The sequence below is a fragment of the Hydra vulgaris genome, chromosome 10 (genome assembly GCF_038396675.1).
Source record: "Hydra vulgaris chromosome 10, alternate assembly HydraT2T_AEP".
NCBI lineage: Eukaryota > Metazoa > Cnidaria > Hydrozoa > Anthoathecata > Hydridae > Hydra > Hydra vulgaris.
Window position 1 is genome coordinate 22,884,933 of NC_088929.1, and position 20,068 is coordinate 22,905,000.

At 26.5% G+C, this 20,068-nt stretch overlaps 1 protein-coding gene across 1 annotated transcript in view; it reads left to right on the forward strand.

Moving 5' to 3' along the window:
* The first annotated feature begins 473 nt into the window (after positions 1–473).
* LOC100200590 (serine/threonine-protein phosphatase 4 catalytic subunit) overlaps positions 474–20,068 on the forward strand; it is a 59,391-nt gene continuing 39,796 nt past the window's right edge. Inside the window, exons 1-6 of the mRNA XM_065807541.1 lie at positions 474–591; positions 706–782; positions 867–1,021; positions 1,095–1,195; positions 2,314–3,630; positions 11,410–11,481. Of these exons, the coding sequence (XP_065663613.1) occupies positions 3,608–3,630; positions 11,410–11,481 (95 nt within the window). The 5' untranslated portion in view covers positions 474–591; positions 706–782; positions 867–1,021; positions 1,095–1,195; positions 2,314–3,607. The remainder of the gene's footprint in view (positions 592–705; positions 783–866; positions 1,022–1,094; positions 1,196–2,313; positions 3,631–11,409; positions 11,482–20,068) is intronic.

A 20,068-nucleotide genomic window follows, 5' to 3' on the forward strand; every position in this document is an offset into this window, starting at 1 on the left:
AAGTAACATTGTTGACGTCACCTTGTCTAGACCTCCCTCCCCTTCCTTTTGCCAACAATTGTAAAAATATTTCAGACTCTTCCTCCCCCTATTTTGTTAACGTAGTCAAGACGTACTATAAATAAAATAAAAGTAAACTGTTTATTATTAAAACTATAAAGCCATTCTTAATTTTTTCACATCATTTCATCTTATCCTAAAATTTGTAAAGTTTTCAATCTTGCTTCAAACCAATACAAAGCAGATATATCAGAAATATTATATAAGTTTGTTTGTCTACAATATTTGTATTTATTTATCTATCTATATTTTAATTCATATATATATATATATATATATATATATATATATATATATATATTTATATATATATATATATATATATATATATATATATATATATATATATATATATATATATATATATATATATATATATATATATATATATATATATATTACTTTTTTATTTCAGCGCAAGTTTGACTCATATAAAAATAGATTAAAGAACATTTAACAATTATGTTTTGAAAATGTTTCTGCTGGGAAACAACTAGCAAACATATACAGACATTCCTTTTTAGAAATAAGGTAATTTTATAAAACTAATTATCTTATTTGAAATCTTAGGATTATCTTTGAAAGATTGCAAGACATATTTTTCAAAGTAGTTTTACTTATTGTACTAAATAATTTATCTTTTAGACTACTAAAGGCAAAAAAAAGTTTGAAATTTTCAATAAAAATGATGATCTTGTTGTATGAGTTTTTTTACCTGACAGGTGAGATTTTCGAATTTGTAAAATAGGTAGTTAAATACCACTTTAAGTTTTTATGTTTTCAATAATTTTTCAATTATTGGTAAGGTTGTCACAAAAACATTTTAAACATCAGTTAGCCCCATAAATACTTATGCTCAATATGTTGAGTGCAGAACATTATTTTCTGATCTCTTGGTTGCAAGAAGGTGATTTCATTATTAAAGTTCAACAAAGCTGTTTTTTTTTTGTTAAATGTTTTGGTAAGTTTCATTATATTACAATACTTTAATTGAATCAATAAACAATAGTTGAATTAATTAAAGGTTTTTTTAGGTTGATTAAGTAATTTTTGGCTATTTATAAATAGTTAGATCCTCACAAGTTGTTATTAGTATCATGCTCAACTAGCTACTTGGCGCAATTACTCTGTTAAGGTTTGTGTTTTGGAGTAATAAAAAATATATGATTTCAGATTGTTTATATTTGCTCCTACTCACTATTTGACAAGATAACATTCTCATCAATTTATTTAACGTTGCAAACACAACAATTGTAAACGAATATTTTTCTTTTGCAAAAATATAATTAAAATACGGAATTCTCTGCACGTATAGTTTATTCGTTTTCATTGTCTGTTTTTAATTCGAATTTAAATTTGTGTGATATTCATAAATACTGAGTAGGGGAGAGTGAGGTATTGGCGAACAGCTAAACGAATATGCGAATTAAAGATACCAGTAATACAATATTGATCATATTTATTGCTTATCAAAATGCGAATTGCAATAACTGCAAAAAGTGCAAAAATTATATTATGCAACAAGAACAAAAAAATGGAGAGCTTTTATATCCATAGAAGCTACAACAAAATGTTACTCAAGAAAAAAATTGTATAAAATTATCAGAAATAGTTAAAATCAATATAAAACTTATATTAATGAATTAAAAATTTCAAAAGTTATTGATATAAATTTTTTCGATTTTAAAAATCTAATTTTCGTTTTCAAAGTTTTTTTTGGGTTTAACTTAAACTTAGAGGTATTTGACCTTAAAAAAAAAAATTTTTTTTTTAAACACTAAAAGCAAAAAAAAGTGGATTTATTTAATGTAATTATATTACATTGATTAAAGTGATTAAAGTAAATTTTTGATAAACATTGATTAAAGTGATCACGATCCTACGGAGTAAGTTGCAACAAAGTGCTTGGGGTAAGTTGAATCATAAAATAACTGAGGGTTTTTTTGATTTCACGCACTTTTTTAGTTATTTCTGAAACAATAGACGTTTTCTTCACGAAATTAAATCAAGAAAACGAAAAAAAAAAACGAAAAAAACATTTAAAAAATCTAATTGTTAAATTGAAATTAATTTGTTAGTTTTTTAAATACTTGCTTGTTTTTTAAAGAAAGTTTATTGCTATTAAATTCTTTTTTTGTTATTATCTAAGTTTAATTTTTGTTTGTTTTTATGAAATTTTGTTAAACATTTGTTGTATTTTATTTAATACATTTTAATTAGTTTTTTTTATAACTACAACTAGTAATTTTTCAGTGAACTCTGCAAAGTTTATACTTTCAAAGTATTATGTTGCAGCTAAACCCGTTAAATTGCAAATTATCCTGGTGCGGGGTAAGTTGCAATATTTTTTTCCCCATTTTTGTTTCACTATTGCGGAATAACAAATTTTTATGTTATATTTATAAATGTTGGATTAATAAGTCACTAAGATCTATTTTATAACCCTGAAAAAAAAAATCAAAGTTATAGATGATAAATGTAGCTTTTAAAATTTTGTTGCAACTAGCCCCATTTTTACCTTTTTGTAATTTTCTTTAAATGAAAATAAATTAAGTAATAAATAAAAACTTCGATAGTAAAAACTTTGATCCCTTTCAAATAAATATTTTAATAATTATGTTTCTTCATTTACTCCAAATTAGTGTCTATTTAAAAAATTTAAGCCCCTACCTTTGAGCAATTTTGCAGTACTCAAATAATTGTGGTAGAAAGGGGTAATAATTTGGGGTTTTTTCTGTTCATAATCTCCAATTACTGCATTCTTTTTTTCAAATAATCTAATTCATTATAGATGTAAACATATTTAAATTTCACTCCAATAAATCAATACTTCGATATCTATATGAATGTCCTAGGCGAGATATGCAGCCGGAGTATTAGTCTGAGTTGCAGAGTACCGCGTTTTTTGCAGTTGATCTGATCTGAGCAAACGCGATTCTCCAAAAAAATCGCCATAAGGAAAAGAGCTGTTATTTTTTTTTACCTATTTTTTGTTTGTATGGATAAATTTGATATTTAATTAAATTTTTCAACTAAATCATTTAGCCATAAATGTTTTTATAAAAAATACAGTTTGTGTTAAACGTTTTGCATGTTTTCAAAAAGCTATAGAATGGAACTATTTATAGTTCTTTATTTAGTAAATGGAAAACTCTAAGTATTTCTTCTCTATAGCTATTTTAAGGTTATATAAAATACGCAAAACTTTTACCATAAACTGTAATTTTTATGCAAACGCTCATGGTTACTCAACTTGCATATGTCAAATGGTGTAAATTTTATTTATTGATTCTTTTCTCAAAATTAACACGATTACTTACTAATATTTCTATAACAATAGCTATGCAGTGCGTTTGACTTATTCCTGTTATTTGTTGCGATATTTTTTATGTTATTTTTGTCTTCACATTCGATGGCAAGACTAGTTGTAATGAATAAACATATTTATCCAATTATATTTATAATGTTTAATTAAGATAACTATTATTTTTGTTCTTCTATATTTTATAAGAAGTACACAACCAAATAAAGTTTATGTTTTTATGCTATGGGAACTTGTGACTTGGACAGGTATGTTTATTATTATTCAAATTATAAAGAGTTATTATTTATGCGATAGATATTTATAGTGTTGCATAGATTATCGTTTTTTTTAATTTGTATTTTCACAAAAAGATTTGACTAGAATTAACAATTTCATATTTATCTTGATTATCTCTTTGAAGGCATAAAATAAAATGAGCAAATTATTAAGTAGTAATTTATAAATCAATTTTTATTGAATAATAGAAAGAGTTAATAGAAAATTAATAAATCTGACTAAAATTTTTTAGTTTATTTTACTTGAGTATACAGGCATACTAAGCAGAAATCTACTTTAACTTTACTTTAACTTTACTTTTTTGATATATTTTATACCATAAAATAATAGTTAAAATTTTATTTCAAGTTGGTTGGTTAATGTAACCTATTTAAAAAGTTATTTTCAAAGTTAAAGTGTCAATTCGGAATGCCTATTTTTTTTTTTCGGTTTGGTAAAATCAGACCTGTTATTTATATATTTTAACAATTGAATTTACAGTTTGGTATGGTTTCTCATACATAGTAATAATAACTTATACAAAGTGTCCTTCTAAGGCTTTTGCTTTAAATCTTTAACCTTCTGCAACTGACATGGAAGCCTCTTCTGTTTATGTGTGATGTTTGGTTGTGACAATATTTCAATAGGTTCGCCTGTGTCAATTTGGTGAGTAATGATAAAAATGGCTATGAGATGTTCCTCATGCAAATTATTTGTGTTGTGGCTAGTCAACTCATTTTTTTCTGATTCTTGTTGTATGGACTGGTTTCTGCTTACATATATATAATTTTATACGCAATTGATTGCAAATCTTATAAAATTGATTGTTACAATAATTTGATTGCAATAGTTATGTATTTAGTTGCATTTGATTGCAATAATTATGTATTTAGTTACATTAATATGTAGTAGACTGCTATGTCTGACCACGCTTATAATACCTTGTTGCAACAACTTGCCCATGGTTTTACACATATTTCAAATGCGCTCTTAAATAATTAGTTTTATTCTTTTATAACATTTTTATATCATTGAAACACATAGAAACAAAGCAAAGATTTACTTTTATTAATTGTTTACTGAAAAAAAATTTTTTAATCATTTTTCAAATTAATAAAGTTTGTAAAGTTTATTATATATAATTTTGCACTAATTGAATTTTTGCACTAATTGAATTTTACATACGCTAATTGAATTTCACGTTTTCAATTAGTTCATTTAAACAGGCTTTTAGAACAGTTTATGCTGAAAATATTAAGCTGCAATTAATTGTTGTAAAAAACATTTAAACAATTTTTTTTTATAAAAACAGATAGATTAACTTTTTTTCTATTTTCGTTTTTTTTTTTTTAATTTATTTTTTTAATTTTAATTTTAATTTATTTTATTAAATTTAAATTAAATTTATTATTAAATATTAATAAATGGGCGATTCCATGTGAAAACATCCAGGGCATGCAACCCTAAGTCTCTGATTTTGCTGATTTTTAAACCACTTAAAGATTTTAGTAAATTATGAAGGTCCTGAAAATTTTATCATCTAATTTCAATCGGTTTCAAAGATATAGCTATTTTAAGTTTGCCTTCAACCAACAAAAATCCGCCATTTTTAAAAATGGTTTCGGTCCTAGTTTCTGTTATATGTGTGTTAAAAAACTGAAAGTTTGTACCTTTCAGGGCTTGTGATGAAGCGAGCGCGATCACGCTCTGCTCGTAAAACGCGCCCGTAAACGGTATTTTCAAACGCTCTAGGCGCGATAAACAACGCTCATTCAGCTTATAACGAGAGTATAAAATAACGCTCGTCCAATAGTTCAGGATTATTTAAAAAAGATTTTTTATTAAATATATTCTATTATCAAAGCACTATATAAAATATATAAAATAATACAGATATAAAATATAAAAAGCACTAAGTCGTTCTCTTTTGCACTAACGTAATGAATGAGCTGTCTGAAGTCGTTAATTGTCACTAATTTCAATAATGGAATGTGCACGTGGAAACACAATGTGAATACAAAAATGCGCAAATAAAATAAGAATAAAAAATTAGAAAACCATTATAAGAAAATTGAAACTGCAGAGTATTTTTAATCTTGTGAAAATATCAAGTAAGATTTATTTGATTTATTGTTTGTAATATTCCACACATCGTTAATAATAAAAATAAATATTAATATTAGAGTAATTTTTAAAATTAGTTTTTGTTCATAGTATAGGTTTTTTATTAACTATTATTTATTTTAACTCAAATTTAAAATGATTCTGTTGTTTAGAATGTTCGCAATCAAGGGCATTCGAAAAAGAAACAAAATAACGATGTCAACATTTATTAAATAGTTTGTCTTGGAAGAAATAAAGTTTTTATCCACGCATTTTAAAACACCATTGGAACATTCCAATTTTAATGAAAAGTTAGTTTTCCAAGAAAGGAAACTTTTTTTGATTCATTCAAGAACCAATTTTGAAGCAATGGTACGCAATCGCCAGACAGGAGAAATTTGGAGATCGACGTTCTTGTACAAAAAGTCAAAGTTTCCTAATTTATTAAAAGTTATATCGAATATCTTCGCAATTTCCGGATCAAACTCAAGCGTGGAGTGAATGTTTAGCACAGTAACTAGCATATTATCAGATCAACGTTTATCTATGAATCACGACACTCTAAATGATAGCATTATGATATTAGGAAACCATGGAAGCTGGTCAAAAGAAGAAATATTCCTGATTTAAAAACGAGCAAAAGAAATTTATTTGAATAAGAAATGAATGGTTCAAGTTGATGATGATCCAGTTGACTATATGACAACAGTAACAACATTGATTTCAAATCACTTTTTTGATGACGATGATGAAATAGACAGTGCTGATAAAGACATGACTGATGAATTAACTGCATTCAGTTTCGCCAATGTAGAAGTGGAAACACTGTTGACAAAAGTTGATGGGAAAATCTGTTATTTAACTTATAATGCATAGTTTTTAAAAAAGAAGATTTTCAAATTATTCTTGTGTTATTTTTTTAAGATAAAAAAAACATAATTTAAAAAAGAAATTTTAGAAAAAAATTAAATAATTAATTTGAATAAAAAATATCAAGAAATATAAAAACCATTAACCCTTAATTAAGTTTACAGCATAACATTTTAAAATACATATATCTAAACAACGAAGCAAAACTAAGTCACTAAATTATACTTCAATACTTAATCAATAAGAAGTTGCGTTTTTGTTTGATATTATGTTTTTATAACATAAATAGTTAAAAATAAAATCGCAATCTGACAATATACAAGAAGTGTGGAAGTATAAAAATCTACTTCGTTGTAGTAGTTTTATGAGTGTGATACTAATTCAAGCATTTTTTGAAGAAATAATTATGTAACAAATAAAAAAGATATAAAAAATAAAAAGCTTTTTATGAGCACCACCTTTAGCAATTTTCATAATCACGCTCGCCGACTTTATCACGAGCGCGCATAATTACGCTTGATGAAAACATATTCTAATTTTACGAACGTGATATAACACACTTGACGATTTTCTTCATCACAAGCCCTGTCTTTACATATTTTGGGCCAATGAATCCAATGAAACAACTTAATATATTTATAAACATAATACTCAAAATTTAAATGTTTACCACAATTTTACTGGGGCAAGTCCAATCACAAAAATGCCGATGTAGCTCGATTTTTTTTTTTAGAATTTGTCCTGAATAGTTAAGTTATAGTTATTACAAAGAATTTGAGAGTAGTTTTTTCTAAAACAGAAATAAAAACATGGTCAAATCTACTTAAATTTAATGCTTAAAAACAGCTATTTTGATAAATTAAACGAGAAAATAAAAGGTGTAATTTGACAGTTTTGTAACTGAAACTGATTTGGCAACATCAAACTGTTCTCTTAGTTGTTGTTAACTAGCTGTTTCTGTTTTCTTTATAATTTTAAAGAATCCGATCCTAAAAAATTATAGTTTCAAAGGTAATAGAAAAAATAAAAACATGTAAAACATTAGTTTCATATTTATCAAACAAACAAGACAAATAAACTTAAAAAAAAAGGCTCCAAAACAAATAGAGCACTTGGAAAGAAGTTCAAGAAACAAAAGTAATATACAAAATTTAAAAATTAAAAACTCTAAATAATCTTTTACATCAATGTTATATGTTCGCCCTGATTTTGTTGTTGGGACTTTAATTACTGCAATTAAACATTGTACCCAATGTTGTACCCATGTTGTACCCCATGTTGTACCCAACAGATATCATCTCTCATGTTGTACCAATGTTGTACCCCATGTTGTACCCCATGTTGTACCCAACAGATATCATCTCTCTGTGGCCAAATGAAGTTTTGAAAAGGATCGTGAGGGTGCATAAACTTAATTTGAATATCATTTGTTGTAATATCTATCTTTGTAACCACCAAAAGGAATCATACTTGCATGCAACAAAATCATTTGGGTTTGGTACAATTAAAACATCAGACGTTACTGCTTTTGACAGTATAAATCTGTCAACACATTGATATTCGCTTGTTCTTTTAAAACTAATTTCAAATTTTGAAATGGGTATATAATTATGATAACTTCTGGTACCTGGAACAGTTTTTCCTGTTTTAAATTGCTCCTATAGTTGCTATGACCTTGATTTAACTCTTTCTTTGGTAATTTTATAAAATATTATTGTGTTTATATTGGTGATGCAAAACTCAAGCATATCATCAACTATCAATATTTGGTTTTCTAATGATCTTTGCAAACTTGCTCTTGCTGTTATTCTTTTAACCGTACCACCTATGTCATCACAAGTGGATTTTCCATGGCTGGTTGCAAAAAATACCCATTCAGCTGTAATCTCAAAAACTTCCCTATGGTGGCATAGATTTATAAAGTTTTTATAGTTTTTATAATGAGCAGAACATCCATCAGAAAAATAATAAATTTTATTTATACCAACTAAATATTCTTTAAAGTACTCTACAATTTTCTTTTGAAATTCATACACAAAGCATGTATCATGGTCATTGTCATCACATAAAAAACAGAATGACTTATGCTGAATATTTGTTTTAAAAATTTCCTTAAAATATATAACAACAGAATCTAGTGTACATTGTTGTTTATTCCAATGATAACTTTGTAATTAGTTGTGATCTATCAGTACTTTGCCATTGATTAAATTGAATTTCTTCTTCGTCAATCTTAATTAACTCCTTATCTAAAAGTGCCTTAAAGTTATTGTATCCTGGACATTTGGCACATCTATGAACCATGCATTCATTATTGCTTGTATCACAAACTAATTTTGACATTAAATGTCAAAATTAGTTTGTGATACAAGTTTGTATGTAACATTCCATTGGATAGCGTTTACAAGCAATATTAAGTTTTGATGGAAAATACAAACATATACACAATGTGTACCGTTTGGTCCCACACTAATACACCATTTTGGACGCAAACTACAACACTTTGAAATCCTATTTTAAAATTAGGATTTTCACTTTTAAAATCAATATTAAGCTCATGAAGGTTGCTCAACAATAATCTTTTTTGTTGTGGAGAACCACTTTTAACACAATCTTTTTTACCAGGCATAATTCTAGAATGTTCATCTTGTTGAAAAAAATTTTGAACCAAAGCTGTAAGAAAGTCAGGTATTTTTTTGCCTATTTTCTTATCAGGTATAGCAAGAATTCCGTTTTCACTTTTAAGTTTCCTAGCACGTCGTATAAGATGTTCAGAAACTTTAAAATATTCTAAAGCGTATTTTCTAGACCAAGATTCAGGTGTAAGTGTTAATATTTGAATTTTTTTTTTTTAATGGTTCAACTTTAAGTTTTTCTTTCATTAAAATTGTCAAATGATCAAAATCATTTGCTTTTTTTTTATCTGTAGGATGACTGGGAAAAGTTGAGGCTACACTTAAGTTATCTATATTTACTCCATAAGCACTTGCTACTCCTTTAATCCATTTTTAAGTAAGCTTTAACTAATTTTCTTTTTGCTGTTACAACTCGTTATTTACATTTACAATTAAATATATCATTATATATATATATATATATATATATATATATATATATATATATATATATATATATATATATATATATATATATAATGAAATTGTAAATGTAAAATGAGAATTGTATATGTAAAATGAGAAAAAATTTTTGTATAATGATTTTCTACTAATTTATAATTGCTCTGTTCTTTTAAGAACATTGAGCACTCTATTTTGTAGAATACATTTTAAAATTGTTTATATATATATATATATATATATATATATATATATATATATATATATATATATATATATATATATATATATATATATATATTACCTTTAACCTTCTTTTTGTGTCTTTTTAAAACATCACAACCATTATCATTCTTTAGTAGAAATATTGGTCCTAAAACCTGCTCATTATGATAACAAATAGTTTTTATCTCTTTGTATGATGTAGTCTCAAGCAAGTCAGACCTCTAATCTTTTTCTAGATTACAAAAATATTTTAATCCTTGTTTTCGAACGAAACATATTTTGCGACATTCATCATTTTAAATGTTTCCAAATTCACAAGATTCCATTTTATCAATATACTATTATTTATTATTCCTAAAAAAGATGTATAAAAAATGTATAATTCATTCAATGTGTTCATGGGGTCATGGTTGTTCAGGATTAGAAAATTTTACATCATTAATGAGCATTCTAACTTTAATTTTACAACATTATAAACATTTCTAAATAATAAAACTACTAAAAAGCAGAAACAGCAAGTCTAAACAACATCTAAAAGAACATTTTAATATAGCCGAAACTGTTTCAGTTAAAAAACTGTCAAATTACACTTTTTTTTTCTCGTTTAATTTATCAAAATACCTGTTTTTAAGCATTAAATTTAAGTTGATTTGACCATGTTTTTATTTCTGTTTTAGCAAAGACCACTCTCCAATTCTTTGTAATAACTATAACTTAACTATTCAGGACAAATTCTAAAAAAAAAAAATTAAAAAAAAATCAAGCTACATTAGCATTTTTATGATTAGATTCGCCCTAGTAAAATTGTGGTAAACATTTAAATTTTGAGTATTATGTTCGTTTATAAATATTTTAAGTTGTTTCATTGGATTTATTGGCCCAAAATATGTAAAGGTACAAACTTTCAGTTTTTTAACACACATATAACAGAAACTAGGAAACAAGTTGCGTTTGTATCATAAAAAATCCTTGCAAAATAAGTTTCACTTTAATCAAACTTTTCAGAACAAATTATTTATCAAGATATCAAGCTTTTTAATTTTTAATGCTTTTTATTATTTTTATAATTTTTTTCAGTAAGTTCCAGCTCTTTGATTTTTGAGTCTGCTTTTGTAATAAATGACGTCGTTCTATTAATTTATCTCTAAATCCTTTAACAAAACTTGTAAAAAAAAATAAATATTATTTTTGTTTAAACGATAAAACTGTTTAGTTTAGTATTTGACAAATGTGCTAATATTTAGCATCAAATTAACAGAATAAATAACACAGAGTTTTTTAACTTTTTTCAAAATTTTTAAAAATGAATGAAAGTTTTACCGATTTCATTTTAGTTATTTTATTTAGAATTCAAATAAATTAAAAAAAAACAAAAAATAGAGTTTGTTTTGCCATTTTTTATTTGATATAGCAAATAAAATTAAATTTTAAAATTTGGACGTTGTATGTTTAGTTTCTAGACAAGTAAACAATTTTATTTCTTTTTATTATTAGGCAAATAGAGCAACTGCGAAGATGTGAAATTATTAAAGAATCTGAAGTTAGAACCTTATGTGCAAAAGCTAGGTATGTTAAAGCAAAAACAGAAATAAATAAAATGGAGATCCTAGCTTATTGTATCAATACAATTGTTAGTATGAAAAATAAAATATAGCAAAAACATTTGCTCAAAAATACAATCTTTTTTGTACTAAAAAGTAGAAAATTAACTTTTTAATTTAAATTTAATAGTTCAGTAAACTAAAGATTGACAGGTCTGTTTCTATATTTATTCTTTGCAGACCTGTCAATAATTAGCTTATTGAACTATTAAATTTAAATTAAAAACTTTATTTTCTACTTTTTAGTGCAAAAAAGATTATATTTTTGAGCAAATGTTTTTGCTATATTTTGAAAAAGTAAAAAAGTATGTTAAAAAAAAAAAGAATAACAAACCCACAAGCAATATTAGGTGATTTTAAAAATGAAAAGATTTGTTAATGAATAACAATTACTTTTAAAAACAAACCTGCAAGCAATTTAGTAGCTAATTTCTATATAAGGTAAAGTTTTCTATAAAGGTAAGTTTTTTATTCACCAAGACAAAGAAAATTGAGGAAGAATTGATATCAAGTGAAAGAAAAGATTATAAAAACATTACTTAAAATATTTAAAAAAAAAAAGTTTAAACATTTTTTAAAAATATGATTCAACAAACAGCTATCAATTTATATATATATATATATATATATATATATATATATATATATATATATATTATATATATATATATATATATATATATATATATATATATATATATATATATATACAGAACCCTTAGATGTTGTCCGAAAGTTTTTTCGATATTTTGTTGACAAAAAGTAAAAATTAAAATGCAAGACCGGAATTTTTTTTTTTAATAATGATAGACTGCCTGCCCCAACCAAACCCTCAGTCGATGTAGCAGCACTCCCTTGCGGGTCAGGCTATTTGTGAGTCGATGTAGCAGCACTCCCTTGCGAGTCAGGCTATTTGTCAGTCGATGTAGCAGCACTCCCTTGCGAGTCAGGCTATTTGTCAGTCGATGTAGCAGCACTCCCTTGCGAGTCAGGCTATAAGATAGTCGATGTAGCAACACTCCGCGCATGATTTACAGTAAAAAAAATAAAAATAAAAACATTTTATTAAAAAAAATAAAAATAAAAACCTTTTTTTTAAAAAAAATAAAAATAAAAACATTGTTTATATTGTTAAAAACATTCAAAATGTTATAAAAACATTCAGAATGTTTTTAAAAACATTCTGGTCAATTAAATTTGCGTTTTTGTGGTTTTTTTAAAAAACGATTAATTTGTAATTAAATTAATGGTTTTTACTTTCGTCCAACACGGAAATGTTGGACGAAAGTCAAAAGTAATTAAAAGTGACGTATGTGTTGGCGTAAGAATCACTTTTTTCCTTCCGCTCTTCCTAAAGCCAACAAACTATAGAACTATATATTTATATATATATATATATATATATATATATATATATATATATATATATATATATACACTTATATATATATACTTATATATATATATTTATATGTATATATACATATATATATATATATAAATTAGTAAAAACACTTATCTAATTTTATCTTTGACAACTTGTTTCACCATCAGTAGGTTTATCAGGAATTTGATAAGGAAAAGAAAAGTGTTTTTACTAATTTATTATTACTCTGTTCTTTAAGAACATGACAATGTTCTTAAAGATTTATCATTTGTTCTTAAAGAACATTTGCTCTGTTCTTTAAGAACAATGAGCATTCTATTTGTAGAAACACTAACATAATTTATATATATATATATATATATATATATATATATATATATATATATATATATATATTAGAACTCTTATATGTTGTCAGAAAGTTTTTTCCATATTTTGTTGACAAAAAGTAAAAATTAAAATGCAAGACCGGAATTTTTTTATTTTTATTAATTGATAGACTGCCTGCCTCAACCAAACCCTCAGTCGATGTAGCACCACTCCCTTGTGGGTCAGGCTAAAAGATAGTAGATGTAGCAGCATTCCGTTGCGAGTCAGGCTATTTGTCAGTCGATATAGCAGCACTCCCTTGCGAGTCAGGCTATTTGTCAGTCGATGTAGCAGCACTCCCTAGCGAGTCAGGTTATAAGATAGTCGATGTAGCAACACTCCGCGCATGATTTACAGTAAAAAAAATAAAAATAAAAACATTTTATTAAAAAAAATAGAAATAAAAACATTGTTTATATTGTTAAAAACATTCAGAATGTTTTTAAAAACATTCTGGTCAATTAAATTTGCGTTTTTGTGGTTTTTTAAAAAACAATTAATTTGTAATTAAATTAATGGTTTTAACTTTCTCACAACACGCAAATGTTGGACGAAAGTCAAATGTAATTAAAAGTGACGTATGTGTTGGCGTAAGAATCACTTTTTTCCTTCCGTTCTTCCCAAATGCAACAAACTATAGAACTATATATATACATATATACATATATATTAGAGTTGAGCTTTTACCGATTTTTAAATTTACCGGTAAAACGGTAAAAAAATCAAAATTTACCGGTAAAATCTGTAAAAAATAAAAAGGCATAAACAGAAGACCATAAAATGCAGTAAGTTAATAAAACACATTAATGTTAGTTTTGAGATTTATTTTTGTATAAAAAATGAGCTTTGAGAAAACAAAGTGTATCAAGTAAGTCGTCACTCATTCTGCATCGAATTTTTGTCACAAATAATCCAGCGGCAGAAAAGGCTCGCTCAAATTCGACACTTGTTGGTGGGATGGTTTCTAGTGCATTGAACAAAAGTTTAAGGTTTGCAGTTCTCTTTCCGGTCGCTTCGTAGACCAATATTTCTTTTGAAATGGCCTTGATTTCGTCATTTGAATTGTGTCGCTGTTTTTTGGCCGAATGCTGAATTGCTTCCTCGAGTTCCTCTTCAAGAGAAAGTGGATTTTCTTCAAGAGTTTCTGAGCCATGCACTTCTTGAATAAACTCCAGGTCATCTGGATTTGTTTGAAAAAGCCTAGACAGCAAGTTTTTGGCGGTCTTTTGAAGTACAGACTTCGGAGGCATATTGAAAACTTTATGCTCTTCAATGTCGGACAAGCATTCTGGATTGGAAAGATGTCTGTACAAGCTTACAAGATTGCTCTGCCTTCTCTCTTCAAAACGTCTCAAAATTGCACTCTTCATTGCAATGCAAAAAGGTGAATCTTGTTGTTTCAGCCTGTTAACAAGAAACTTGAAAATTCCTTTAGCCGTAAGAAGAGTTGCATTTTGTCGGCAAAGTGCTTCTGCTGCTAATTTGACTGGTTCAAGAGCAGCAACAATGTCGGATAAAATGTCTTCTTCATCATCACTGCAAATTAAATGTGGAGAAATGTCCTTCAATACTTTTCTGATTGAATGTTTGACTTTAAGGAACTGTTGAATCATTGACAGCAGACTGTTCCATCTTGTTCTGCAGTCAAGGATAACTGAAACCTCTTTTCCGTGCTCTTTCTTAATTTCTTCTTGAAGGATGTCATTTTTGACGGGCAATTTTCGAAATAACTTGACAATTTTTCTGACATTTGTGGTGACAGATTGCAAGTGAACTTTCACTTTCGAAATGGGAATGTTTTCATCCATGGCGGCACCAAGAAAACTGACTTCGGTGTCAGATTCAGATTCGTCACTGCTGACTTCGTCGTCGTCGCTTGTTTCTTCAAATGAGTTTTGTTGGATTTGTTGAGAAGGCTTCTCGTACAGCACTTCTTGAACGGCCAAGTGCATTCCGTGGGTATAACAAGTTTGATGCTCGGTTGGAACCAGTTTTCTGAACTTAACCATCATGGAAGCTCCGTCAGTAATTGAGCAGACAATGCTGTCGCCTAGTTTCAACCCAAATTCTGCCACTTTTTCAGTGACAACAGCTGCAGCTTTTTCAGCCGGCAGAGATCCGGAAATTCGAGTCAAGCCCAGATTCCAGTGATTGTTTTTTTGATGAATAATAATATTCATGTACCTTCGATTTTTCAAAGAAGTGTACTCATCCAGTGTAATTGAAAAACGTTTTCCCATTGTCACTAAAGAATTGAAAGTGTTTTTAAGGTCATTCCTTATGCCAGTTGCAAACTTTTTAACTGACTGGATTGCTTGTTTGTGATTTTTTGGGAAATCATAACCTTTTTCAGACATTGCAGATCGAATGAAAGAGCTGTTAACAATGGCATTGAAACTAAATCCATCCAGTGCTGTAAGTCTTGAAATCACTTCTTCAATTGATTGCTTTTGAAAAAAAGTTGAAATCTTAGGCCTTTTTGATTGTGATGCAGCTTTTGGTATCACTTTTTCCTGTGTTTCTTTTTTGATTCCATGTTTCTTGTCTAAGTGATACCACATTCCAGTTGTGGAACTTGTGTATTGACTTGTATTTCCACAAATTTTGCAAGTAACTGTTTTTTTTTTGTTTAAGGTGTAGTGTTTCCAATTGTCCGACATTTTGCCAAAACGCAATAAATATGAATGATGAAGACTTTGCAATGACATCGCAAATGGCGGTCGCTTTTTTGTAACGGTGAAAAAGAAAGAAAAAATAATCATCTTGAAAAAAACAAAAACTATTAAAAGTAAAAAAGAAAAAAATATATATATTAAAGAATAAATGAAAGCATTAACAAAATTAAGCCAAAAGAAAAAAAAAGAAAAAAAAAATGTCAATCAAATACAACAAAAAGATATCTTTAAATTAAAATGTATGAAAAAAAAAAAGAAGTTAAACGCTAAACAAAGTTAAGAAAAATATGGAACGTTTTTATAAATTCGAAAAGTCGAAGATGTAACAAAACAATATACTTTTTAAAATTTATTTCTATGTTTAAATGTTGTGTAATTTTATTTTTTCTGTGATTTTATCCTTATTTTTATGTTTTTTAATATTATGATATATGTTTTGTTTTGTGTGTGTGTGTGTGTTTGTATTGTGTTTTAATGTTCCTGATTTTCTTGTTTGTTGACTTTTCCTATACATTTTTACCCACCTAATCTATTTTTATCTGTTGGAGATTTTAATTATTTTATATTAGAGTGTGGCGTGTTTATTTTAAGTTTTTTGGATTATTATTGTAACGGTTGTATTCTAGAAGTATTGATTATAGTTGTTAGTATTATTATTTTTTTTATTTTTTATATTCAGTCTAGATTTTCTTTCTTTTTTTTTTTTTGTTGTTGTTGTTTATTATAATTTTTTGTATCTAAAAAATCTTCTCGGATGTACTTATTCTTTATTTTACTTTTTATATATGTTAAGTATTTAAAACTATTTAATTCTTTCTGTTTATTTTAGTTAATTGGTTTTATTTAGTGTAAATTTATAAATATTATACTCAATATAATATTTTTTATGATTACAGTGTTATCATTATTATTTATTCATTGTTCATCATTATTATTATTATTATTTGTGTTAAAAAATATTTTTTTATATCAACTTATAGGCATTTACTTAATATTAGTTTTATAACTATTTGTAAATGACCGTGGATGTAATATCGTTTTCCAAAATACATTGGTTGATAAACAAGTCACAAGAAAGTAAAAACGTTTTTCTTAAAGTGTTTAGACAAAACTAAACCAACAAAATCACTTTTCAAGCATAACAAACAACAGCTTTGTTGACAGGAAAATGAAAATTAAATTTTCAATTAAATTTTTGATTTATTGGTTGAGCCATTTCAAGCATTCTAAAATATTTTCAAGCATCCTTCAACATTATTAAAAAAACAATATTTGCCGAAATTTACCGACATCATTTTACCGGTAAATTGGTAAAACAATTTTACCGATTTACCGGTAAATTTTCGGTAAAAGCTCAACCCTAATATATATATATATATATATATATACACACACACGCACATATATCAGGGCTTGTGATGAAAAAAATCGCCAAGCGTGTTATATCACGCTTGAAAAGGGGTGCGAGAGCGATCTTGAAATTTGAAAATTGCGGAAGACTGTGTTTATAAAAAGCTTTCTATTTGTTATACGACTTTCATTCGTCAATGTTTGAAGTAGTATCTACAAGATTTATACTACTTCAACAATGTAATTTTTTTTACTTCCCAACTTCTTGTTTTTTATTTGCACCAGATCGCTATTTTTTTAAACTTTCAATGGTAAAAAAAAAATGCAACCAAACAAAAGCGCAAGTGCTTAATAAGTTCTTATAATAGTATTGAAGAATAAATTTGTGGCTAAAATTTTTTGTATTTGTTGTTTTTATATGTATTTAAAGCGCTGTTAGCTTAATATTTATGATTAACGGTTTTTATATTTCTTGATATTTTTTTAATAATTGTTATTTAATAAGTTTACATATATTTAATAATTATTAATTAATTTACAAAATAATAAATACTTTTGTAAATTAATTAATAATTATTAAATATATGTTTTTATAATTTCTTATTTAAGTAACGCTTCTTTTTGTCGTCGAAAATTTGTAGATTATAACACAAGAATAATTTGAAATTCTTCCTCAAAACTATTAGTTGTAAGTTAAATAATAGATTTTCCCCCTCAACTGTTGTCAGCGGTATATATTGTATAAGTTTTAACTGCGTCATTAAAAAAGAGTTCTCTAGAAAAAAAGAATGCTGTAACATTGCTCAAAAAAAGATTATTTTACTTAAGTTTTTTTATGTTAAGTTTTTAATTTTTTTCTCTTTCATTTACATTTTTTTTCAAGTTAACATTTTTTTAAACTTTATCTTAGTTTAGTTTTTTTAGCGCATTTTTGAAATGATTTAACATTAACATAAATCTTATCATCAAGCAAATGTGTAAACGATATGTGAAACATTATTAACAATAAATCAAATAAATCTTACTTGACGTTTTTACAAAATTAAAAATATTCAGAAGCTTTAACTTTCTTAGTTATTTCCTAATTTTCTATTCCCATTTCATTTGCACATTTTTATATTCACATTGTGTTTCCACGCACACTTGGTTAAAATAGTTAACATTCCATTATTGAAATTAGCTGTAACAACTTCAAACTGTTCATTCATTATGTTAGTGCAAAACAGAAAAATGCAGAAAGCGAGTGACATAATGCTTATATTTTATATAAGTAGTTTGTATAAGGATATAAGTATAAGGAAGACGGAGTTTTACTGTTAAATCAACAAGTTTTATCATTACCTAAAAAATTAAATTACAAATATTTTAACTTTTGAACGAGCATGATTTTATACTCTTGTTATAAGCTGAGCAAGCGTTGTTTATCGCGTCTAGAAAGTTTAAAAATACAGTTTACAGGCATGTTTTACGAGCGCAATGCTATCGCACTCGCTTCATCACAAGCCCTGATATATACAGGGCTATTCTAAACCGTTTTCGACAGTGTCTACCATATTTGGACGCCAACTTGGGTTCTACCCAAATTAAAATTTGAGGACTTTTTTTTTTTAAGTTTTTTTACAACAAATTTTATTTTTTTCGCGAAAAAATGCAGATTTTCTGCTAAGTTTCTCCAGGACAGGGGGGTTACTGCCGCCCAAATTTTTTTCCTAGAATAGCCCCTGATATATATCAGGCCTTGTTAAGAAATGTTACGCTGCTCGTATTTTATGTGCGAAAAGGCGATTTGCCTTTGCGTTCAGCAGTTTTATATTACGCGAAAACTTATATCTTTTGAAATATTTATAATATCTTTTGATGTCGTTTTTGTGTCGTTTTATTCAGAAGATGTTTGATCGTAAATAGAAGCATTTAACCACAATTGTGAACTAATTAATTTTTAGTTAAAAAAAAAAGTTTGTTTAATATTTTTTTTTTTAACTAAAAATTCAAGAACATAAAGTGTTTCAAGTTTAAACTTTTCGTCATATTTAATTTAAAGAAATACATAAAAAAAGTACTTCTGATTAACTTAATATATATAAGTTAATCATAAGTACTTTTTTGATTTAAGTATTGCCTGATCATCGATTGGCAAGACTTAGGACCGAATTCACGGTGTGAGAAGGGGAAGCAACCCCCTATTCTCCTTAAGAAGAGGGACAACATTAGACTTTTAAAATTTGAAATAAATGACTTTTTCATGTCAAAGTTGCTTTTTCGAAGTTTTTCTATTATCAATAATTCTTTTAGATTGATCATAGAAAGAATTTCGATTAGAAATGTTGAACAAGTTTATGAGTAGTTAAGGAATATTTTACCAAAGTCAAGTTCTTTAAAAAAAATTTTTTGATAGTTTCTTTTGCTTTGTATAAGCACTGCAAAACAAAATAAAAACAGATCTTGGAAATTTATATCCGGGTCAGATTGCAAATGATTGATCAGATTTGGTTACTCAAGTATTTAAACTCAAATTACCTCCTTAATGACATTTATAAAATTTATACAAAAATATAATATTTATAAAAAATACTTTCAAAAAAAACAATACTATTTAGCATAATTGATTTTTCTTGTTTCTAAAAATGTTGTCCCTGTAATCACAATGATTTTATGGATCTTTCTTTAGTAATGGGAACTGTTACCTTGCTCACAATTAAGATGTTACTTAGTTAACAACTATCAAATAAGAAAATTTTATACGGGCCTTATTGGAAAAAAATTAAAGACAC